Raw genomic sequence first — 23,605 nt, forward strand, 5'->3', positions numbered from 1 at the left:
ACAGTCTGAGTCAAGGACTGCTCAAATGGCAGCAAGCTCCTGATCCTACAGCAGCTGAGTGGATTTCTGCTGCATGGTTTTACTGCTGCATTGACACTGCACGTCCTTCTGTGGATCACAGGAGTGTTTGCCAGTTAACAAGAATTGTGAACATCTAACAGGTAGCTGAAAGCAGCTTGGTGGCTTCTAGGAGCAAGGGAAAGGACCTGCTCCAAGCCCATGGTAGTCTGAACCTCTGGGTCAGGCATCTGTGAGTAACTGAGGACAGCAATCTTGCTGTCAGGGAGCTCATGCTTCCCCTCCTAGAAATCATTTAGAGGTCTGAAAACGCAGTAATATCCACAGCTCTATGTTTATTGGTATTCTAAAATTCTGCATTTCTTTCCCATGAAAACACAAGCCCTGGAAAAGCACCACCTTTTAAATGCAGTAGGAACATGATGATTTCTCTTACCTCCTCTAAGAAGATATTGTCAAGGTCATAGGGGGTTCTAACAGACTCCACCATCCAACTCTCAGGAGTATTTAAATTCAGAGTGAACAGTGGAGACTGGGGCATGTCTAAAAACTTGGCAATTGGTCCTGGAGCAAAGTTATTCTCTGCTGTGAAAGAAATCTCTGGCTCCAAAACATAGCGGTAAAAGCTGAAATTTCAGAAAGAAAAAGTCAGAACACCCATCTGCCAAAATTTGCTAATATTTCACTCTCACTGAATTTGCAGATGGCATCTGTTTTCCCTGACCTTTAATGTCTCCAAGCCTTTGTTCAAAGCAATACAGGTTTTGTTAACGTTAGGACAGGACAGAATTTCTGTCCTGAAGGACCAAAACAGACTGTGCAAGACTCAGCCATTAAGACTAGTAAGTTATTTAATTTTATATAAATACAAGAAAAAGAATAAAAGCACCCAACTTGTAAAACAGCATAATTACTTCATGCCATCCAGAAATTCCCAGATTCTCTGTGGGAAATTATGCTATTACATAAATGAGCTCAAAGCAGTTATTGAGACTTCCTATGAAACAGCACCCACCCTCTACCATGGAACTGCTTACCTTTTCAGTGGCATGTCAGAAAGCTTAGACTGGCAGTTCATAAACACTCTCAGGTTCATATTTATCAATTGGTTCAAAACCTAAAGTAATGAGAAAGACATCCCTTAAAATGCTAATGAGGAGAGCTGACCACTGTTTTATAGACAGGACCTTGGGGTGGATGTTCTCTGCTCATTCCCACTCCTTCCTCTTGTGATTTGCTTTACCACCCCTACCCCCCTTTTAAATTGGTGGTTTTAAGCACAGTTACCTGTTCCTCCTATTTCAGGCATTCTTTTTGGCATGCTGAGATCTTCCCCAAGAACAGAGTTACTGCAAACTAAGCTGTTGGAATAGTGAAATTAAAGCTCTCTGGGCAACACCTGAGCATGATCTTGTTAGTGTGTACTGCAGCCTAATTAGTATTTCCACTGATAAATGCATTGTGAAACTCAGACACACTATTAGAAAGCTAGTGGTCACCACACAGTCAAAGAGGAAGCAAACATTCCAAAGTGATAGAATTTGAAGTTCTCACAACCCTGCCTACATACCAAAAGTAATGGAGCAAGTCTCTGAGCATCTCTGGTCACGGGATCAACAATAGCCACAACATCAAAGTATGTCTCCCCCTCTTTTGGTCTCAGTTTAACTGCACTAAACAGAAGAAAATACAATTTTAAAGTACCAAACATGTGGATAAACCCTGGAAATGCATTATAACCCACTGCTATCCATCTCATCCTGAAATGAAATTACTTCCTAAATGCTGTGCACCCTCAGAAACTAAATACAGAAAAACAGGCATATACATGTATGTTTATAAAGATAGGTGGAGAGATAAAATTAATTTCTAGAATCTCCCTGAAAACTGTTGGGGACTTTCCTACTGCAATTTAGATTTTTTTTTTTTTTAATTAATGCAACATAGAACAATGGAAAGTTAAAGGACACAGACAAGCACTGTTCAGCAATTCTATACCTGTATCGTTCTTCAAAAAACTGATACTCAATCCTTGCCTCTCCTTTTGGCTGAGCAGAAAGAAGAGCATCCACTTTCATTACCAAATCACTTGCCCTGAAAAGAAATAAAAGAAAAAGGCTTGGAGATATCAGAAAAAATGCCTGTACTTACCACTTTTCTGTCAGGCAGCAGCAAAAGAGAAGGCAAACAGAATCCAGATACCCAAACACTCCTACTATGTCTCTACATAGGCTCTGAAGAATTAAACATATTTAAGGCTTAATCCACCAGTAGTTTAAACTGGTTGCAGCCTTATTACTGAGTATACCATAGGATTTAACTCTAACAAATATAGAACAGCTGTATTTCAGGGGTCAACCATGTTACAGGAACTGCGTTCCTGATCTTCAACAACCACTCAGATCTGAAAGCCATTCAGATCAAACCCTTGATTCACTGCACTTCCCATTTTACACTGCTCTTCCCATTTTACACAGCAATTCTGAGCACTAGGAAGCAATCCTATAAGTGGAGAAACTTTTGAGAGGGGTCCTATCATAAAAGATAATTACTTTATTACTAAAAGCAATATTACTTTTAGCACTTTAATAAAAGTAATATTACATTTATTACTTTAAGCACTCCTTCTTTTTCAGTATTTCCATAATTTTTCAGTCTAGTATTTTAAGAATATATTTAATCTTTAAGGTGTAAAACCTCCTGAAAGTTCAATGAAAATAGATTTGTACATCATACCTTTGCCAAGAAGCGAAACTGTAACATATATGTCTGTCAGCTTTTCCTGAATTAATTGAGATTTATAGTGACAGCTGTTTAAATTGTTCCTACCAAACTCACAAGCCTGGTGAACTCCCCTAAGTTCTACAGATTTTTCCAATGCAAAAGTTTTTGAAAAACCTTGGCATCATTCAAATAAACAAAAAGAAACCCCAAAGGCCATTGCTCTGGCAGAATTAGCCTTCATTCAAACTATGCCCTCTTCCACCACCCTGACACCCAATGGATGCAGAAGTGCTTGGAACACAGTTAAAACCTGGTCTGCTGGGATCCAGAATCACACAACATTTCTGCAGAACAGACCTCATGTTTAACTTACTTGACCAGCCCTTAACAGCCAAGCAGCATCACAGAAAAATGTGATGGGAAGTCTGGGAGAAACTTCGCACAGGTACATGCTCCAACACAAACACACACCTACAGGGGACTCCTGTTCTTTTGAACCTCAACATGGCTTTCTTTTGAGTGGTCCATCTCTGCTTTGTGCAGTAACTGTCTAGAACTGTCACTTCCCTCTCCTTATCTCTGTCTCTTTTCCTCATTTTTCTCTCTGAAGTTAAAAGCAGTTTACAGGATTCCCGCAGTACTGATGGAGAAATGTATTACTAAAATAATTTTTATGTTGATAGGCCAAGCAGCACTCAAATGAATTGCAAATCAGATTCAGAAAGTCATATTATCAAGAGTCCCAGAACTACTCTCTGTAAGCCTCCTTATGTTTACTTACAGATCTTCTTCAAATCCCAGCTGCTGAATCTGAGATTTGATTTTCTGTCCCGACGTCTTTAATATGATATTTTCAAGGAGATGAAAATCATCCTGATTGAACATCTCTCCATCCTCTAATGGGCCAATAATCTACCAAAAATAGCAGAATCAGTATTATAAGGTAAAGGCTAAACTGAAACAAAATTCAAAGATGTACTAAATGAATACTCCAGCCCAGTCTCAGTGGAAGCCAACTGTTTAGGCTGGTATTAATGTCAGTGGCAGCACTGACAAAAGGTAAATCCAGGTATTTAGAGTCAAGAGTCCCAGACTAAGGCATAAATTACACACTTAAAATTTTCACTGGATCAGGCACTTAAAATTATACATGAATGAAGTACCACATCTGGAATGGGCAGCAGAATACCAGGCCAATTCTAGTAGTTAGCAAATCTCCCTCCTGTAGCCTTCAGAAGCCTAAAAGCTACCTAGACAAGTCTTGTTATTCTGCTAATGAGAAAAATAGAACAGAACAATTCAACACCTGAGATTTTTAACCCATTGAAATATCCAGCAACAAATGGGAGCTGCATGGGCTTGTAACTAACCAGAAACAGATGACAAAAGAAAACCCAATGCTGTACACAGCAGGGTTTCATTATTTGCAGTGAAATACTATAGTAACATCATTTACCTAATTTCAGATAAACTATAATAAAAACAGATGGTAGAAGAGACCAAGGCACCTTGGTCAGGGCAAAATACAGTAACATTTTGCTCAGTAAACTGAAGCAGCATAATCTTGCAAATTTATCATCCCCTTCTACCCCTGAACTCAATTCACTACGAGCATGAAAGCAACTTTTATTATTGAGAGACCTGAATTTGTATCAAATGCCAACAACTAACTGCACACAGTGAAAAGAAAAGGTCACAGAGGTGTGAATAAATCAAACTGGAAGTGATCCTAAAGACTGCTGAGACCTAAAACAGGCTGACACTCCTGTGTCTGATCCCCACCCAGACTCTGCTGCTCAAATCTGCTTCTTTCTCACATGTGGAAAGTCTCTTTTACTGATCATCTCACCCGTCCATTGCTGATCACAGCCCTCTGCCCCTTCTTCAGCTTTAGAACATCTCTGCAATAAACAGCATGGGACAGAACAAAATCCATCTTGGGAGATTCGAAGGCTTCTTTGAAAATATTGGTATCCATACCCTAAAAGAAAAGAGTACTTGACAAGGAGGAAAACTAGACCTCTGCACATTCTTTAAAAGCAACCTTTTTGTTTCCATTCAAGAACTTTGTATCTTTGTAAAACTGATCTTTGTATCCTGCTAAAACTGATCCCTAGCTCCCTTTTCTTTGTGGTCTTAAACCTAGTTCTTACTTGTCATCACCAAACACTATCCCAACTGCTGCTGTGAAGGGCCACAACTACTTAGACCAATTCCAATTTTCCTGTCAAACGTTTTAAAATATACTTTGAGAAATGCACCTCTATTTTTTCCCATCTTTTAAAATAACATTATTCTCTTAACCACCCAAGAAATAGGTGACTCACTTAAATAGATCCCTGCACCCATGTTCCTTTTGCCTTTTCCAAGTTATGTAGCTTTGATGTGTATGAGGATTTACTTCATCTTTAGCTGGATTGTTATATTTAGGTAAGCCCTTCAGAGATTTAAAAAAAACAAACTAGCCAACCTAACAGTGTTCCTTTTCTCTATTACTACACCTGCATATGAATAGACTACACTGAAAAATTAATTTGAGGAACAAGCAAAGCACCCTCCCCATGAAAACACCAGCAGACACACCTACCCCAACAGCAAATTCCAAGATGTCAGCTCCTGCCTCCAGTGCCTTCACAGTTTCTTCTTTTGCCATCTTGGTGATGAAGTTCTTGGCATTATTTGATGTTTGTGTCTGCAAAGCTGCCCATATGGCTTTAGCTACAATGGTATTCTGGCTGTTGGGTTCTTCACTAGGATTATTAATCATGCCGATTCGAATGTTATTGCTGGATTTCTGTGTTTAACAAAACAGGTGATGGGAAAGTTTAACATTGCAGATATAATAAATATATAATAAACACTATAGCAAAAGTTTTGCAGTTTTAAACGAGAATATCAGATTTCAAATTGGATAAATAACAGCACAAGGTTAAAATTATGAATTAACTAATTTAACATCACAGCTGTAAGCTGTGCATTTTTATGTTTCAGTTATCCTCCCAGAACCAATGGGACAGAGAAGAGAGCAATGCTTATGTTTATCTCCAAACCAAAACACAGATATTCCAGTTTAACACCACAGGTTTAAAAGAACATTTATTGTATCCTGTCCTAGCTTTAGATCAGCAATGTTCCAGCCCCTACAAAAAAGATGAGGCTGGAAATTAGAGACCCTGCAGGGAGAACCAGGCCACAGGAAGATGCACAACTTGTGTTTTACAAGCCTCTACCAAGGGCTTTGTTAGCACTGCTAACCCATTCCAATGAACACGTTGCCTACCTGATGTTTAATGGCATCATACAACAACTGCCTCCCTGAAGGTTTATCAAAATCACCAACAATCCAAAAAGTAACAGGTCTAACAAAGGAATCATCTGCAATTATTAAAAAAAAAAGAAAGAGAAATTTGAGGGTGAAAGGAAAAAAGCTTCATTTTTTCCTCATTGGAGGTAAACTATGACACACATGCAAAGACTTCAAAAAAGTAAAATTCCATAAAAAAGCAATGGGTGAATCTAAGCTATGAAGCCTGGCAAGACAAAATTAATAGCACTGGTATAATAGTCTTTATTAGGTCATTCAGAAAACCCATGTGGGACAACATGCATTGCTCTAAGCTAGATTCTTTTAGTATTTTTGTTTGTTTGCTACCTTTTCAATTACAAATGATAAAGAAACACATAAATAACTGGGAGATTCCAACTGGGGTTGGAATTCAGCAGACATATCACTTCTTTGTATTGAAGCTGTTAATTTACAAATTCAGTTTCGTATAAAGTCAAAAGTGTTGGAGCAAACATGCATTTCAACAGCTTCCTTCACTGCCTGCTGGTTCTAAAGCCAGTGTTATAAAGGAACCAGAAAATTCCAAGAACGATATAAAAAATGCTAAACATGAGTTACCATAGATCTCCTTGGAAGACATTCCTGTACAAAGAGCAGAAAGGAAAGGGGAAAAGGAGAGACACATTAATAACTTGATGGTAATCCCAATATGTATCTAGAAGCTGCAGCACTGTACTGGGCATAACTGAATCATTACAGTTCAGATCCAACAGCAACAAGTTTGTGCTAATTTTATTGCAATAAGCTTTGACTTTTTCTTCCCCTCAAACAGATGGATGCTTGATTTTCATTCTACATATTATCAGTTTCATACCACAGGGTGATGACAGCATTCTGAAGACTGTTTACAAACAGTGCTGTGCCATTGTGCTGTTATCTTCCCTCTTTAAAAAGCAGCATGGCAGTGTTGTATCATTGCTGGGGCTGAGCCAGCACCACATAGAACTTCTCTATTACTTCAGAAAATAAATGTGCTACAGCATTACTGTAATCAGATCACAGTTATTAAACATCTTAAGTGGCAGAAGAGGCACTGACCAAAAAGTGTCAAGGCATGGAATTGCAAATTAATGCACTTTCCAACGAGCATGCCAAGGTGTGGACTTAATTAATGCGTTACACAAGAAACTTGTTCAAACCCAAGTGATTGAACATGAATGAAGAGCAGGAATGAGACAGGAAGAGCAGTGGGAACAGTTCAGGTAGTGCACATGGATGGCAGTGACTGGAGACAGGACCATGGAAATTTGGGACAGTCTAGTAAAGACAGGAGACAGGAACAGGAGGATTTGGGTCAAATGACAGCAGCTTGTTTCTGGAATCTAACCAAAATGGATAAAGGAAATACCTGATGATGTCTGCTTAGACCTGGTTAGACTCTGTATTATATCTATGTATGCATTTCCTACACTTGAGAGGTACAGGCAAGTTTGAACACTTTTATGAGGAACTGTCACAAAATTGCTATTGGAAAAGCAGTGCTTGCACTGGAGCAATAAAAACAGCACTGACCACATTGGGTGATATCTTATATAATGGGCAGTTGGAATTTTCTTCTGAATCCATGTAACTTTTAGCAATTTTGAATTATGAGACAGAGAATTGAAACCCCTTTTATATCTTTCTAGTCATTGCTTACACTGCTGCATTTCTGGAGGTCATTTGCAGAACACCAAGAGCAGTTTGGGTGAGACTTCATTATTCAGTAAGAGGATGGACTGGGTTTAAAAGGGGAACATTCTTGTTCCATGCAGATGTCATGTCTTATTAAAAAAAAATAAATCTTTAACAGACTATGTTGTTACCCACAGGCCTGGCAAGACTCAGTGTGTGTGAAGATCTGCACATATGCTTGGAAACACACATAAAAGCAGATTCGGATTCAGAATCCACCACAGATGTTACCTTTCTTTGTTAAGTAGGTCATGCTGTTTGCAACAGCAGCTGTCTTATCTTTAGAATCCAATGTGGTAAATCGAGCAAAGTCATCCACAAAATGGTTATCTGAGGAAGAGAACAAGTATGAAAGGCCAAAGCAACTATTCCATGTAAACTGAAAATAAAATAATTACTATTACTAGAACATTAAGAACACGTCCCATTTTGGCTCCTTGTGCCTCATTTTCACTGTTAATATATAAGCTGAGAAATGAATTTTGCTGTCTCACAACTTACATTAATAATTACATTGCATATCTGATAGGCAGAAGTCAGTTGAAAGAATTGCCCGAGCCTTGCTTAGTTGACACCAGTGTATGTAAATAATATACATTGAAAAATCCACTCTGAAACTTTTTTTCAAGCAACTCAAAAAAGGCAGGAGTAATGCCATTGTATTGGATGTTCAGTTAGCAAGGGAACATTTTGCTAAATCTGAATTAATTCCAGAGATGACTGCCAACCCTGCTCAAAAGAAGGTCAGAACTAAGAAACAAACTGCTGCTTTATGCATTATATAATTTCTCAGCTTCATGAGTCATACTTCCCCCTAAGGTCTGTATAAAAACAGAACAAATTCCTATTTTGAAAATCAGTAGACATTTACACAAACATCTGCCTGCACCAGGCCTGGGTCATCACTTCAGGTGGCTGCTAATGCTTTGCCACCTGAGCTTTCCACTGGAACAGCAAGTCTTGCACTCAGATATTTCAGGTTTAACACAATTAAAAGCATCCCTTACTCATTCCTGTCAGATCTAGGTACTCTCTGTCAGACCTTAGGATTCTTGAGTTAATTCTTGGAACAACATTAGGCTGGTTCATGATATACTCAACCACATCTTGGTCATTAGATAGTTCACCCTGAAGGAAAGAGGAAAGAAGCATTATTTCTTATTTGACATATAAAATTGCCTTACATAACCTTAAAAAAAAAAAAAAAGGCAAAAAGCAATTATAAAAGCTAAGTTGTCTTGTATAATATGTAGCCAGGGACTTGTGAATCAGATTTTCCAAATCTAGTATCTCTCAATCCACAGAGGAGCTCAGCACCCACCAGGTACACGGCTCGCTGGAAGATGCTCGTGGTTTCCAGGATTTTGTGCATTGTCACAGTTTCCAGGTCATCAGGATCCAGCTGATCTTTTTGGAAAGGCATCCCATTGAACAGGACAACAGGGAGAGGGCCTACACCAGTTTGCTCATAGTAAGCTCTTGCTGCCTAAAGACAGGAACAGAAGCAGTTTTATCACATCAGGTTCCTAACAAGCTGTGCAATATCCACAAGTCTAAATAAACACACCATGAGATCCTTACCACTTCTGTTAGACACAGACAACGTGTCTTTGAAACTTTCGAAGTTTCAAAGCAAACGAAGTTACTTCACAATACAAAAGTGCACAATACTCCTTTAAGTTCAGTTTGTAAATTAATTCCAATGAGCACTTTCTGGTAGTGGCAAAAGATGCACAACAGGAAACATCACTTTGCCCGTGGAAGCAAATACAATGCAAGCAGTGATAGCTGTAATTTAAGACAGGGTAGGGGATTTTTTTTTTCCAAAGATTTTGTTTCTTAAACCTGTAGGAAAACAGTTACTTGTGAGTCAGGCAGTTATTCTGTCAAGACAAATTTCCCTGTTTCATGTAACCACTGAAAAGTGCACCAGCATTGACAGATACCCTGTCAGAAGTTAGTTAACTAGATTCTGCTGGTTAGAGATTCTGGTTGAGGCCTCTCCTCTCATACAATAAAGGCCTGTCTTATTTTTATGGATTTTCATTTCTTTAAAATGTTTTTCTCTTCACTATCCTGCATTGAAAGACTCATACGCATACAAGCCTATTTTCTGTAACCCTGACTGCATTCCTTACATTTACAGATGTAGACAGCATCATGTGTGTTAAGAGCTATTGGTGACGGTATTTTCATTTGTTTTAGAACAACAAAAAATAAGAAACATCCCCCTCAAATAAAATCTGCTTCATCTCACATGTAAGTGATTCAATAGTGATTTTCCCTCCTAATTTTCTCCCTACAAAAAAGTATCAGACCTAAAAATCACTTCAAGAATTATTTGCAGAAATTTGTTGGATGTCTTGCTATAGAAAAGGCATTTTGAATTCATAATCATGGCTTTATCTCACTCAGTATTCAAATACTGATTCAGAAGCCCCACACTGATCCCTCCCGAAGTTAAGCCTCTTGGTTTTTTCATGAACCATTCCATCACTTTGATTTTTTTGCAAACACTTTTAAACTCTACTGAAGTCTGCATTTTTAAAAATATATATTCCATGATATGTATTATGTATATTATATAAAGCTTGTGTTGAACATAAATAGTAAAGTATTACTAGAAATCTCCCAAGGTGGTAACAAAATAGTTCCCTGGTTAGTAAGAGAACTGGATCAAGAAATTGTATGTAATTATATTTTCAGAACTGTTGCAGCAAAAGAAGTGGGGGGAAAAAAGCTCTATTTCATGAATTCTTACCTTTCTGTTTTGATCATAGGCAGAATCAATTCCCAGCACACTGTTGATTTCCACATAAGGATATTGTTTCTCAAGAACACTAACAACATGTTCCACTTTCAGCTGGTCCCCTGTTTTCACTTTGTTATATATCTGAAAGAGGAATACAAGTTTACAGCTGCAACTGTAAAGCCTCTGTCCTTATCAAAGATAAACTGACCTGTCACCTGTATTACAGTAGTTATAATAAGGCATTAACAGCCAGACTGCAAAACTTACATTCATATTTATCATTTGCGACAGCTCCTAAGCACTTGTAGCCATTATAAGTATCTTGTTATACCTTGTAGTCATTCCAGTGAGATTGGAAGAAGGTAGATAAATATTTCTTTAAATAATAACTTGCATCTTTAATTAGAAAAGGTATTTGAGGAGGGAAAAGAGTTCTCTGGGGAAAAAAACCTCAAATAAAGCATATTCAAGGAGCTACCTTCCCTTCAGAACTTGGCATATGCTTATGAACAACACAACCTCACAGCTAAAGCTGGTAACTCCTTCCCTCTTGAAGGCACAAGATTTTACTTCAAACTACAAATACACACCCAAAATAAAAAGAATAAAAGTAACTGTCTAAGTAACCAGCAATTTAATATCACAGTATGTTCCAGCTTGCCGATTTGTACAAGTATCAAACCACAGTGAAATTCATTTACCAGCACCTGTACTGTCCATTGATGTGGCAAAGGTACACAGGTGGAACAGTTCAAACCAAATTATAACACTGAAGGGATGGGGCAGTTCAGAACTCAGAGACAGAATGAGCAAAGGGACAGGATCAGAAAATCATGCAGAAGTGTTAAGTGTCACAATAAAACCTATGCCACAATGAAATTTATGTCTCACTTGTTAGAGTTAGGTCAGAAGCACATTACAAAGACTTTTGTAGTCTGTGGCACCAGTATTTGGAGATACCCTGCATACCACCTCAGCCAAAGAACAATTCCTTCCATTATCTACATATTAGCTCATTAACATAATGTAACTTACATGCAAAATATTAAAATATTAATTTCCCTTTAAAATTAATACTTACAGACATGACGGTCTGAAAAGCATAATTATTGTCCATTTCTTGTGCCACATAATTGTATGTCCTAAGGAGGGCAACACCAGCATCCTGAAGTCCATCAACATCTTCTGAGTCATTAACCACAAAGACTAGTCCTATCCTGCAATCACACAAATCCCCAGATCATCATTTCTATAAAGAATCAACTCTTCACGCAACTACTGGCTGTGATCATGATCTCAAACACAGGCTTTTTCTAGAAAAGCCTGGAAAGATGTTGAGCAGAGCAGCCAGGAATCAAATTTAGGACATATAATCTGTAATGAGTCCATCAGAATCTTGCTTTTCATCTCTCTCCCATCCAAAACTTTAAATTTCTTTGGGACTGTTCAAAATCAGAACTCTGTTTTGCTAGTAGAGAAAGTTATATTCAGAAAAGATACACATACCTTGAACACAAGGAATGTAACATTTCTGCAGTGTCCTAGCAATGAGAATTTTACAACTGCAGAAGTCACATGAATAAAACTGATGTTAAAAAACCCCAAAGATTAAAACACAGCAATTACCTCAGTGGGATGTGGTTACTGAAGAACATTTCTGCCACATTCAGTAATTCTGCTGTGGTCTCATGAGTAGGATCTACTATCAGCACCTGTTTGTATACAAAGAGCAAGTGAAAAGTTTTCATGCCCTGGAGAGCCCATGCTGCCAAGATATTCTCTTCTGTCCCAACCTGACAGAACCAGACTGTATGTAGGGCCCTTCATTCATGCAACTGTTGTCTTAGAATTTAAAAATTACAATTTAAAAATTTCTGTGCTTAAAGTATTAAACACCAGAGAAAAAGGCTCCCACAGCATCAGATGGTTCAAGTCCCTATTTTACCTTAATCAGAGTTCTTGTTTTGCATAGGGCCACTTTGACAAGAGTTACAGTGCACAATTTGCAAACTCTTCATCAGATCTAAGTCATTTACCTACAGACTCAAAGGACACCCAGGACTAAGCTGAGGGCTGTTGATCGTTTGTTCACGTCTTGGTGCATAAATGCTTTCTAACTGAAACAACTGGAGTTGGTCTTAACTCTGCTAAGAAGACAACAGTTAACACATTTGACAGATTTCACTAACCAACTTCAGGTACTATCACAAAGTTGAAACACACCAAATTGTTATTTATCAGATGATAATTTTGTCCACTGACAAAACAACTCCTGGCATTTAATAGATGCCACAGAATTGTGCTCAGTAACCTCTGAATCTCAGCCATAATTTACTAACAGAAGGAGAACAAAACCTTGCAGAAAAGCATCCTCTCTCTCAAGCTATTTAAGTGACAGGGAATCCAGTGTATATGTGAGATAAGCTGTAAAAGTTGATGTTCCTGCTCTTGACAAAACAAAATGCACATTTCATCCAGTCAGATTATTACTTACAAAATTATGGAAGTTTTTTCTGATTTGCCTGATCACACCAGGAAATGTGGGACGCAGCAGCTCCTGCACACTGGAAGGCCAGGAATTGTACCGACTATCAACTTCCAGATTGTTGATCCACTAAGGAAAAGTAAAGGCATTTAAATTATTCACAATCCTCCCGCTCTGCTCTGAGACTAAAATATTTTCAAATCAGACACTATATTGAAGAAATAAAGCTTTTAAAAAGTGCTAATTATAACTTTATTATCGTTTTTACTTCACTGCTGTTTCAGAGCTGATTGAGAGAAAAGGACAAAAGCTCCCCTGACAGCTTAAGAATGCACTGCCCAACAGCAAATCAAGTATTTCTATCAAAAACCACACTCACTGAAATGGCAGGGCTTCTGATGTCCACAGCATAGTCAGAGTCTGATGGCTGGATGTTCAACTTCAGGACATTGTGTAAGGAAATTCCCTCAATTCCCAAGCTGTGCAGGCCTTCCATAACACGGGCTTCATTGCGGAGCACATCAATCAAGCTGCAAGGAAAAACAAAATGGGGTTGAATTTTAACCCCACAGCGAATTACCTACTCTTACCCTAAGAATAAGTAATGAAAAAAAAGGTATAAACAAGTGTGTCATGTCCAGGCATTAGTTCTTATTTATCATCTATTTTTACCATCCTAAGAAACTTGAGATTACTTAAATCTATTCAATTAATATTGTGTAACTAGAAAAAGCAACATTAAATCAGGACAACTAATCCATTTTATATATGTATATGTGTATATGTATGTATGTATTATTGAAACATATCTTGACAAAGATATAGGGCGATTTCCAGATGAAAAATTTACAGTGGTTTATCCTCTGAGAATCAGTCTGCTGTCTTCAGAATAAATCTGTATGCTGACAGGCTGAGAAAACAAAATCTTGCTAGTCACACAAGTGAAAAGAACAGCACAAAGGTGATTTCTCATTCCAATCTTCAAGGGTATTCCACTTTTCACATTAGATTTTTTTATTGGAAATGCACTTTGAATAAGACAAGGAACCATGATTTTCTTTTACAGTACTTAATTAAACCTAGTCTAGATTATGAATAAGGTTCAAAACTGTCTAAATCATTTTATCATTCATGCACAAGCAATATTCAAGTTTCTAAGCAGATGCAATTATTGTGAAAAATAAAACATTCTTACCTAAATATATCTTGAGTGTCTAAATCAATAAGCAGTCCATTGATGAATAGGGCAGAATCTCCTGGTTGCAATCCTAATGTTCCCTTGAAATACTGAAAAGGAGTAGGAAGCCATTAGAAGAGTTATGTGCACAGAAAATATTATTGAAGAGTTTAATGTTGTTTTTTCCAATAGGACTTGTCTTGCAGTACCAGTTATAAACTCCTATTTAGAGGCATGATGAACACTGAAGGAGAAACATTGTGTTTGGGCATTTTACAACACTACCATCATGAAGACTGTGAGCAAAGCAAACAGAGGAATATCAGAAGTACCACGTGAAGTACCAAGAACAGGAAAGTAGCTTCTGATCAGAAAAAATTTACACTTTTTATTAAATAAATAAGGCTCCTACAGGAAACCTGAGTGCTAAATTGTAGCTTTCTGTGGACAATTACATAGTAAACTCTAATGTAACAGTAGCAGTGAACTTAACTATCAAATAATACCCCAACAAAGTGAGTGGGGCAAAGAACAGTTCTGAAGGGCACAGTTAGATATAGCCTGGTCTGGATGTAGCAGCCCAGGTAGCCTCTGAATAAAAATGAATCCACAAAATCACGGGTTTACTTGTGGACCAGAGTCTGATCTAACACACAACAAAAAGGCCACCAGGTAGCTTTGGCTTGGACTTAAATCTATACTTCATCTCTTCCAGAACCACATGGGACAAGAGTGTCTAACCTCATCCTTTCTCCTCTGATTTCATCACTACTGAACAATAGTTCTCTGCTCTCTCAGAACAGGAACCTGAGGGGACTTGTGTGTAGCTCTGCATTTACTACTAGACTCCCCATACCATTAATTAGATTTCTAAACAGTATGTGTGTACTTAACATACATTGTCTTTTTTCTAATAGTACCAAATAAGACTGAAATGTGTGAAGAGGGCAATGTAGCTCAAACAGCAAACACTTCTGTTTGCCTTTTTTCATTACTATCTTAAACTTTTGTTTTTCACTTTACCCAGACCACACTACCTGGCATATTTTATTTGCACAAAGTTTGTACAAAAGCCTGTACAAAATTCCCAGGTGGCTGTTGGTTTTTTTCAGTGCTTGGCTAATGCCAAGGACACAGCTGAGCTGTCTGAAAAACTTCTGCAAATACAGAACCTACCCAGTGACCTCCAGAGGCCCCTCATGAGTTGGGGAGTTTTATGATTCTGTTTCAAAGCACATCTAGAGTTAGCTGGTAAATTTTATCCCTTCACTAAGCACCAATATTTAAACCATTTTCTCCACATAGAATGAATAATTCTAAAGCCACAGCAGGTTTTGAATTTATTCTCTGACTACCTAGTGATCACTGATGTATGCAGATATCTAAACATCATCTCAAATTGGATAATGAGAACTAATTTCCTTCTGCATCATTAAAACTGTAGGAAGATGCTTAACAGAGCTGCTTTTCAAGCAATAAGTTTCTAACCACAGCAGTATTTTCCTATTTGAGCAAAGAAGTTTAATTATGCTCCTCATCCATGTTTGAAAATCCACCACTTTTTCACTTCTCAGATGCATACTACAAAGCTGTGTGTGAAAACGCTGGGTCATTATCTTGTGCAACATGTAAACCTAAGTGCAAAGGCACTGTGTTACTTTTTGGACACATTACCTTTTGGTTCTCTTCAATTTCTGCTCTGAGTTCCGAAGAAACAACTGTTTTTGTTATGGCTCTACAAAAATAAAAACATTGTGCTATGAATCCTCTTTCTGTTTATCTACTGGATAGATATCTACTTACCTAACTTTTGTACCTTACGTATTAAGATAATTAACCTTCTAGTACAAAGAGGTGCAGCAAGAAGCAGTTGCACTTGGTGACATCATAAATAGTAGGATGCAGCATTTTTCTTACACTGTATAATCCAGCAGCACAAAAATGTTACCCACATGCCAACTCTCAGTGTCTAATTTCACATTAACCATAATAAAAATGTGCAGCTGCCAAAAATGTAAAGATGGAAGCTGACAACAGAAAATAGGGGATTTCACTGCTCATGGTGGGTTCCCATTCCTTTCCTTATTTTGGATCCAGCAATTGCATCATCAGAGTGGGCGAGTACAGCCCACAGATCAGCTAGCCTGAAAACACAGTGAGATGCAATGCCTGCCTTAAGAAGCTCTAAATAACTACTTAACATCAGGTAATGGGAAATAAGACCAGAAAACAGTCTCTTTTTACACTCATCTCAGTGTATCTCCCAGCTACTTAAAAAGGAGGAGGTTCTGTAATACCATCTTCACAATCCAGGCAATGGAATTTATCAAGAGAAATACATCTCCAGACTGGCTGGCCATGCCAGGTCATACTGAGCTCTTTGAAACTGATTTGAATCTGTTAAAGACATTCACTGAAAAGTGCAAAAACCAGTGGAATTGCACATCAGCCTCTGACATGAGACTGACTGGGATATTTGGCAAAGTGGATCCCAGAAGAAGAGTGGGACCCTGTGAAGAGATAAATGTTAAGATCATTAAACAGAAAACCCAGGCAACAAATTCTTGATGACTTCATGCAATAAGTTTAGATGCATTTCACAATAAAATAGCATGGGCAGTTCTGGCAAATTTTCTACCAGTCCACATCAGCTGCCATCCAAGAAAAACACCATAAAATCCTCTTTGTAACGGTAGGCTGAAGAACTTCCCAACATAAACATTCCCCAGTGTTTGCTTCCAGCTAAACGAAAATCAGAACTAACCCAACCAATGCTGTTTGTCTCAGGTCCTGCTCAGGAAAAAGAGAGTAATAAAACTTTCTAGGGGTAAAATTAAAGTTACCTGGCCTTTGTAGGAAAGTTCTGACTAAGATCTTTCATGACCATCAGGGCATCCACAGGGGGAGCAGTCAAAATGCGAGCAGCAGTTTGAAAACTCAGATCTTAGCAGTGAAAAAACAGAGGTCAACAACTCAAAACTGAAAACAAGGCAATGCAGAGACATCTTAACTTTATCTTTCAACTTTTTTTTGCATGTTACCTACAGAAATTCACTCTCTATCTGCACCTGTAGATACTTTAAAGTCATCTTCTATGTGTTGCCTTGAAGTAAGTAACCCCCTCCAAGAGAACCAGTGTATGCTGCCTACAGTTATTTCAGTGAGTCCAGACCAGCACCCCTTTTTTTTGGCTGAGGTGGGAGGATCTGCCCTTCCATTGGGCATAGGTAGATTCCCCATGGCTACAACATACATTCAGCTCTTTGAATTAGTCTTTCTGAGAGGATGAAAAGCCTTTTCACAGGCTTTTAGAGATGTTTTAAGGGAATGAGGCCAGGACAGCACGTAATTGATTTTGAAATACAGTTTTCCTCTAGTCTTGAGAAATCTAAAGACTTCACAACAGAAGTGTGATCATGGAAAGGAACTTTGCATTCCTTCCTTTTCTGCATTCAGCAGACCATACAAGCAGTCAGTTTAAGAGCAAGTAGCTTACTGTACTTCACAATATAGAAAACAATCCTCATGTCAGAAGTCCCGTGAAACAATGCCAAAAGCTATTTCAACAGGAAAAGGTACTTTAAAAACCAAGTATTTTCCAAGTGAGACTGAATGCAGGAATTTACAGTCAAACCCTGTCAGCTGTACACAGCCACTAACAACCTCAATAGTGCAGAATAGCAGAAAACATATTTACATTGAGTTTTTGTAAACCATAACTAAAAGCATTTATCCAGATTACCTTGGAGCTGCCATACTTTCAAAGGTGCCATTTCATTGGTACTTTCCACGAGGTGTTTTCTGAGCTCTTTCAGCTCTTCTGACAAGTCAGGATACAGCTGTCTAAAAGGATACAAGGGTGAAACAACTTCTGTGCTTTCCTATGAGAAAGTCTGCTGCTAATTTAAAGAAACCACCACATAAAAAACTATGCTGCTAACACATACAGGAAACTCAGACATGTGAAAAACAATAATAATGCAAAAGAGCAGCATTCTGCAAAAAGTTTTTTGATATGACAAAATCCAAATGGGTTTTACCTTAGTTTTCCAAACAGAAATCCTTGCACTTCATCAATAGGGTCATTTTCATCTATGACTGTAGCATTCACATCTGTGCCTATAAACACACAGAGAACACCACTAGCACCAAGCAATTCACAAACAAAAAAGCAGGAAAATCTGGGGTTTGTGTGTGTATGTGCACATGTAAAGAAAAAGAAAACACACAGATTACACTATTAAAATAGTTCTGGCAGATGCAAGGGAGTTTGCAGAACAGAAATGAGTGCTCCATAAAAGCAGCAAAAGCAAAAAAAAAAAAAAAAAGATGCAGAATTCTGTCATAAAAAAAAAAAAAAAAAAGCACATCAGGAACAGGGAACACATTCTGCTCTGAAGATGGATAAGGCAAATTAAAGTAGAGAAATTTGCTTTACACCTGCAGAGTAGCTGGTAAAAAATTAGTTGTACTAGTAGTGCCATTACTAAGATCTAGTCCAGAGCCATGAGTCCAGGATTTCACAAACATGGAAGTGCCATGGCAAAGATCTGTTTCATAAGGAATGTGCTCCCAAAAGAGATTTCAGAGCTAAGGAAAGAGAAATATCTGCAATTCAGACATTCCTAGCAAAACGAGTATAAGATTACCTTGGCAAAATTAAAATGTTCACATGAAAATACTTGAAATAAAAATTCACCTTTCACCTGGGTATCATCCTTGGCCTTATATTCTGTACTTTTAATAGCCAGTTCTACACCATAGCCAGAGAGGTAGACCTTTTCCTTGCTGGGATTCTGTAAGGAGAAGCCAACAATGTGATATTGTCATCTTTGATCCAAAAAAGAAAAACTACCATTTCCCAAAGCTGAGACATTTCAATATTTCAGACATAATGGTAGAGAGAAACAAACACTGTGAGTGACGCTGCAGTATCATACGCTAATAATTTTATTTCCTAGTGTTTTTCACACACTTCTTGAAGTTCACCAAGCAAGAATTATCTCTATGAACCAAAAAACCATCAAAATTCACAAAGTAAAGAGGAACACAAAACAATGATTTCATGATTCAGTGTGGGAGCAAAGCAGAGGGAGATTGAGTCCTATCATCAAATCAGATAGAGGGTGCAAAGAACTTCAGCTGTGAAGTTCAAAAATTAAACATTCATTGAAGAGTTACCACAAAGAATGACAAGGAATAAAATAATGACAAAAGACAGGTGCATAATTAGTTCTGCCTTTAATGAGAGAAACATGACCACTTCCTAAAAGTATTTTTAAGTATATAGGAATCACATAACAGTACTAACATCTAAAGTTTAATACACTGAATTTTGAATATAAGTACTCCTCCCAAGACTGATAAACAACTATTTCCTTTTATAAAAGGAAAGTAGTGTATGCAATGTATGACTTTATTTTATTAAAAGTACAAGTAATATTAGAAGTTAACCAGCTGATTCAAATAACAAATCAAAGAACTCCAATTCTTCATACCTTTTGAAATCTAGTTTTACATACTAACCCAGTGGCTATGCACAACTTATTGGAGGAAGATGGAAACCAGGATAAACTGCACTAGAAATGGTAAGTGGTTCTGTAAAAAAATTACTACAGAAACAATGTCTTTCTTTTGAAAATGGTACCTAAATGTTACTCCTTGCTTTTTATATCAAGTAATTAAAGTAACTAAGTGGCCTGACTGTGAAAGATCTGACTACTTCCCATGCTCTAATATGGGTAGAGAAACACTTTTTTTTACATTAAGTCTCTAATTAATCTGGAATTTAAGTCTGGATTTGTGAAATCAAACAATCTTACTTAAACAATCAGGAGATTTAAAATATTATGTATTACTCATCTACATGCAATTAAAAAAAAAAAAAACAAAAACAACAAACTTTCAGTATTCCAAGTACAACAGCAGGCAAATGTCATTTTAAAGGGAACAAACCTGGGTCAGTTTTCTTTTTGAAAACCAAGGCCAGTTACTCAATTTCAAATCCCTCTGCTACAATGCAGAAATATACTCACAGCAATGTAGTGTCTGAGCACATAAGTGATTTCTCCTGCCTCAGCCTTTGAAGCAAGCCTCCTGTGCTCTCTGTAGAACTCCTCTGAGCCAATCTCTGCATAAAGTATGACCACAGGACTTTCAGGGTTTGATGCTGGGTACTTGTGGTCCCCCTTGAACAAAAATGGCTTTGGCCTAAGTGGAAAAAGTGAAGAGTCACAGTGTGAGTCACAGCATTTCCTCACTCAATGCAAAATGCACTTTTTTTCCCTGTTTCTTCATTTTTCACTGAATACATATGTTGAGCTATTCCCACATACTATATCAAGGCTGGCAGCACGTGGTGCACATTGCTAAAAGCTTTGTGAAAAATGAACATATGAAAAGAAACAAGTGACTAAGAGCTATTTTGAATCTAATATGATCCTAATTTTAAAAATTAACAACTTCCCCTAGATTTCCAATTAACTTTCTCTCCCCATGGTGATTCATAAATTCTGTATTAAAAAGGCTGTAAAACAGATGTGCCAAGGGCACAAATTCATTTGAACCAGGTCTTTGGCTTAGTATGCAAACAAAGAAGTGAATGAAAAGTCTATTTTCAGCTTGTTTACATCTTGCCTGAACTGCAATAAATACTTAAAAGTTTTCCCAGTAAGTCAGAAGAATAGCATGTGAGCTAGAGATGCCATATGCCTGCACATTGACTAAAGAATCTTCATGCTTAGAACCAAATAACCAAGATTATAAAAATCATATTGAAAACAAAAATGTTTTCATATTATGAAACTAAACTGGAATGTAAGGATTTGGGTTGGTTTTTGTTTGTTATTTCTTTGGGTTTTTTAAGTAAGTATTATATTTTATACTTTTTTGTTATTTGCATTTACAACCAAGTTTTATTCTTGTAGAGAAATCTGAATTTTAAATATATTGTGTGCTTTGTTAATGCTGAGAAAACTATACAGAGAAAAAGATACTGCACATGCTTTCAGCCATTCATAAAACAAATTGTTACATTGACTCTCACTTGAATATGCAGCCCAGCTCCTTCTATTTTCCCTACATACTGAAGGTTTTACACACTCCTGAGAATTCCTACTGTCCTTCAACAGTTTCCAGCAACTTCCAGAATTTGTTCCAAAATTTTCCTGCGCACATTCCTCTTCCTAGCAGAATTATCAAAGAGCAAGGGATAAGAAAACCATCATTGCAATGTGAATTAACACCAAATAAGTGACTGCCACTCCAGTGCCAACACTGGATAGGAGAAATCAACACTCAACACAGAAACAAAAAGTTTATCACAACCTCTTCATAGCAGTAAGTCTGAAGTTAGGTTAAATTTTAAGAGCTAACCCAGTAACAAGAAATTAAACAAATACCTGTCTGAAGCTGCCTGTAAAAGGTTTCCAAGAGAGTCAAATTCACATGTTTTCTCCCCATGCACAACAAAAAACAGGATACAGCCCTTTGGTGGAGATTCATCTGCTGCTATCTGTATAAAACATTCATAATAATGTAGGTTAAATATTTGCCCTTAGAACAAGTGAAAATTGTAACAGTGTAGCTGTGCAGCAAACAGCATTATTTCCCACGTCCCAAACTAGTACTTCTTCCAGGTTTATCACATAATTTAAATGCAAGGTGCAATTGCAAGATGGAGAGTTAAGCCTTAACTTATTTTTCAGTCTGTTACTATTAACTGTAAGGTTAGTTGCAGGTACAGAAAGCAAGGTTTGCAATTGCAGAGGTTTTGGTCAAGGGTTTTTTTTTTGTCTTAGACATCACAGAAATCTGTATTTGTTAAATATCAAACGACAAAATGACTCCAGATGAACAACGAAGATGTTATACAGTATTACATAAAGCACATCCTAATGCGAGACAATTTCCAAAGAATTAAAAAGATTTAAAAAGAACAGAGAACACAGTGAACTTTTATTTATGAGTTCTAATCACTATATATACACACACAGATAGATATAGATAGATATATATATGGAATACTATCTTCAAGTAAGTTTAGCTGAGCAACAGGAACAGCAGCAGCATCACAAGAGCCAATAGAGATGGTCCTCACAAAAATCTTTGCACCATACTTAGTGCAGCAGGCACAAAGATATGCAGACATGTCAAAATGCCAATTCTTTAGTCTACTCTAGACAAAAATTCAGCACCTCATGAAATTTGTATACACACCCACTCTGTAGCTCAGGTGTACAGAGCAGTTAATCAGTTCAGGCTCTTTATACTCTCAAATGTTTCCTTCCACAGGTCCCTCCTTCCTGAGCCTTGGTAAAATGCTCTGCACATCACCTGAGCACTTCCTGAACTGACCTGTTGAAAAGCTTGAACTGCTGCAGAGTAGGAGCGTAAAGACAGGGAAAATTTCAACAAATTCTGCTGCAAAGGTGACAGAGTCTGGCAGGCCACTTTCAGCATTTCCTGGTAAGAAGAATAATCACTACCTGCAAAATCAAAGTACAAGCAGTTATCTTTCTATCCCATAGTCTCACTGAAGAGGGGCTTCTCATCTCAGTGTGTTTAAACCAACAGAAGCCCATGACATTAATTCTGTGTAGGCACATGACCATCCCTCCTCCAATTTCATTACAGCCAATTCTACAGCTGGATGAGAGTGAACTTCAACAGAGATCCAGGAGAGTACACTTGAATACATTCTTGAGGATGTAAACACGGACAGGGGAGAAGGGAAACATTAAAGAGCTCCCATTTAATTTGGCTGAGAAATAGTAACACAGAGAAAAGGCATTTAAAATATTTCATACGTCATGTTAAAAAAGAATCCGGCAAGTAAAATGTTTCAGACTCATCCACTACAAATGGATGAGCTTTTGTTAAATGGACATCCAAAAGCCTTGAGTACACTACAGAAAAAAGTACATTACTGAAAAAAGTATTTTATAAAAGTCAAATGAGGATTGACACAATGGAAGAATACTTTGGTATATTTTTCAACTATCAGTCAGCATTGAGAAAAAGATAAAAACTTACCATCATGCTCAGCTGTCTTAATATTCTCACTGGCTTCAACAAAATTCCAGAATTTTTCTTGACCTTCTTCTGATAAAAATTCACTAAGTAAGATGAGAATAGTGAGTTAGATCTACAAATTTTCTCTCAAGTTACAAATCTGAAACCTTGTAATGCTTTACAGAAAGTTAGCACCTACCACCTGTATCAGCAAACTGTGTTACTAGGAAAAGCACTGCAGGAAAACTAAAAACAAACAAACCCAAACAAATAATCATTGCAGACCAGGACAAACACACAGTACATGAAAGCAGCTTGTAAAGCACCTCCTGATCCTTTCAATGCCACTAACAGGAGCAGTGTCCATCCTGGTAGCTCTCCTCCCTAATGCATTTCTTTGCTATCCTTTTATGAGAA

The 23,605-nt window shown here is 37.5% G+C and overlaps 1 protein-coding gene across 3 annotated transcripts in view; it reads right to left on the bottom strand.

Annotated features, from left to right (window-relative positions):
• Window positions 1–23,605, bottom strand: part of UGGT1 (UDP-glucose glycoprotein glucosyltransferase 1) — a 40,988-nt gene that overhangs the window by 12,967 nt on the left and 4,416 nt on the right. For 2 of the 3 annotated variants that reach the window (XM_072933126.1, XM_030280425.4), the window contains exons 3-29: window positions 23,210–23,292; window positions 22,532–22,662; window positions 21,577–21,689; window positions 20,212–20,386; window positions 18,876–18,972; window positions 18,217–18,295; window positions 17,919–18,019; window positions 17,020–17,119; window positions 15,851–15,911; window positions 14,195–14,286; window positions 13,379–13,529; window positions 13,009–13,128; window positions 12,141–12,226; window positions 11,596–11,731; window positions 10,524–10,655; window positions 9,084–9,248; window positions 8,770–8,890; window positions 7,994–8,092; window positions 6,647–6,670; window positions 6,023–6,117; window positions 5,330–5,536; window positions 4,592–4,723; window positions 3,524–3,654; window positions 2,017–2,112; window positions 1,589–1,691; window positions 1,056–1,135; window positions 455–644 (exon numbers count right to left, since the gene is read on the bottom strand). In XM_072933126.1, the coding sequence (XP_072789227.1) occupies window positions 455–644; window positions 1,056–1,135; window positions 1,589–1,691; window positions 2,017–2,112; window positions 3,524–3,654; window positions 4,592–4,723; window positions 5,330–5,536; window positions 6,023–6,117; window positions 6,647–6,670; window positions 7,994–8,092; window positions 8,770–8,890; window positions 9,084–9,248; window positions 10,524–10,655; window positions 11,596–11,731; window positions 12,141–12,226; window positions 13,009–13,128; window positions 13,379–13,529; window positions 14,195–14,286; window positions 15,851–15,911; window positions 17,020–17,119; window positions 17,919–18,019; window positions 18,217–18,295; window positions 18,876–18,972; window positions 20,212–20,386; window positions 21,577–21,689; window positions 22,532–22,662; window positions 23,210–23,292 (3,100 nt within the window). The remainder of the gene's footprint in view (window positions 1–454; window positions 645–1,055; window positions 1,136–1,588; window positions 1,692–2,016; window positions 2,113–3,523; window positions 3,655–4,591; window positions 4,724–5,329; window positions 5,537–6,022; window positions 6,118–6,646; window positions 6,671–7,993; window positions 8,093–8,769; window positions 8,891–9,083; window positions 9,249–10,523; window positions 10,656–11,595; window positions 11,732–12,140; window positions 12,227–13,008; window positions 13,129–13,378; window positions 13,530–14,194; window positions 14,287–15,850; window positions 15,912–17,019; window positions 17,120–17,918; window positions 18,020–18,216; window positions 18,296–18,875; window positions 18,973–20,211; window positions 20,387–21,576; window positions 21,690–22,531; window positions 22,663–23,209; window positions 23,293–23,605) is intronic. The other variant, XM_030280427.4, reaches the window with a different exon arrangement.

This window comes from Taeniopygia guttata, chromosome 9 (genome assembly GCF_048771995.1).
Source record: "Taeniopygia guttata chromosome 9, bTaeGut7.mat, whole genome shotgun sequence".
Classification (NCBI taxonomy): Eukaryota; Metazoa; Chordata; class Aves; order Passeriformes; family Estrildidae; genus Taeniopygia; species Taeniopygia guttata.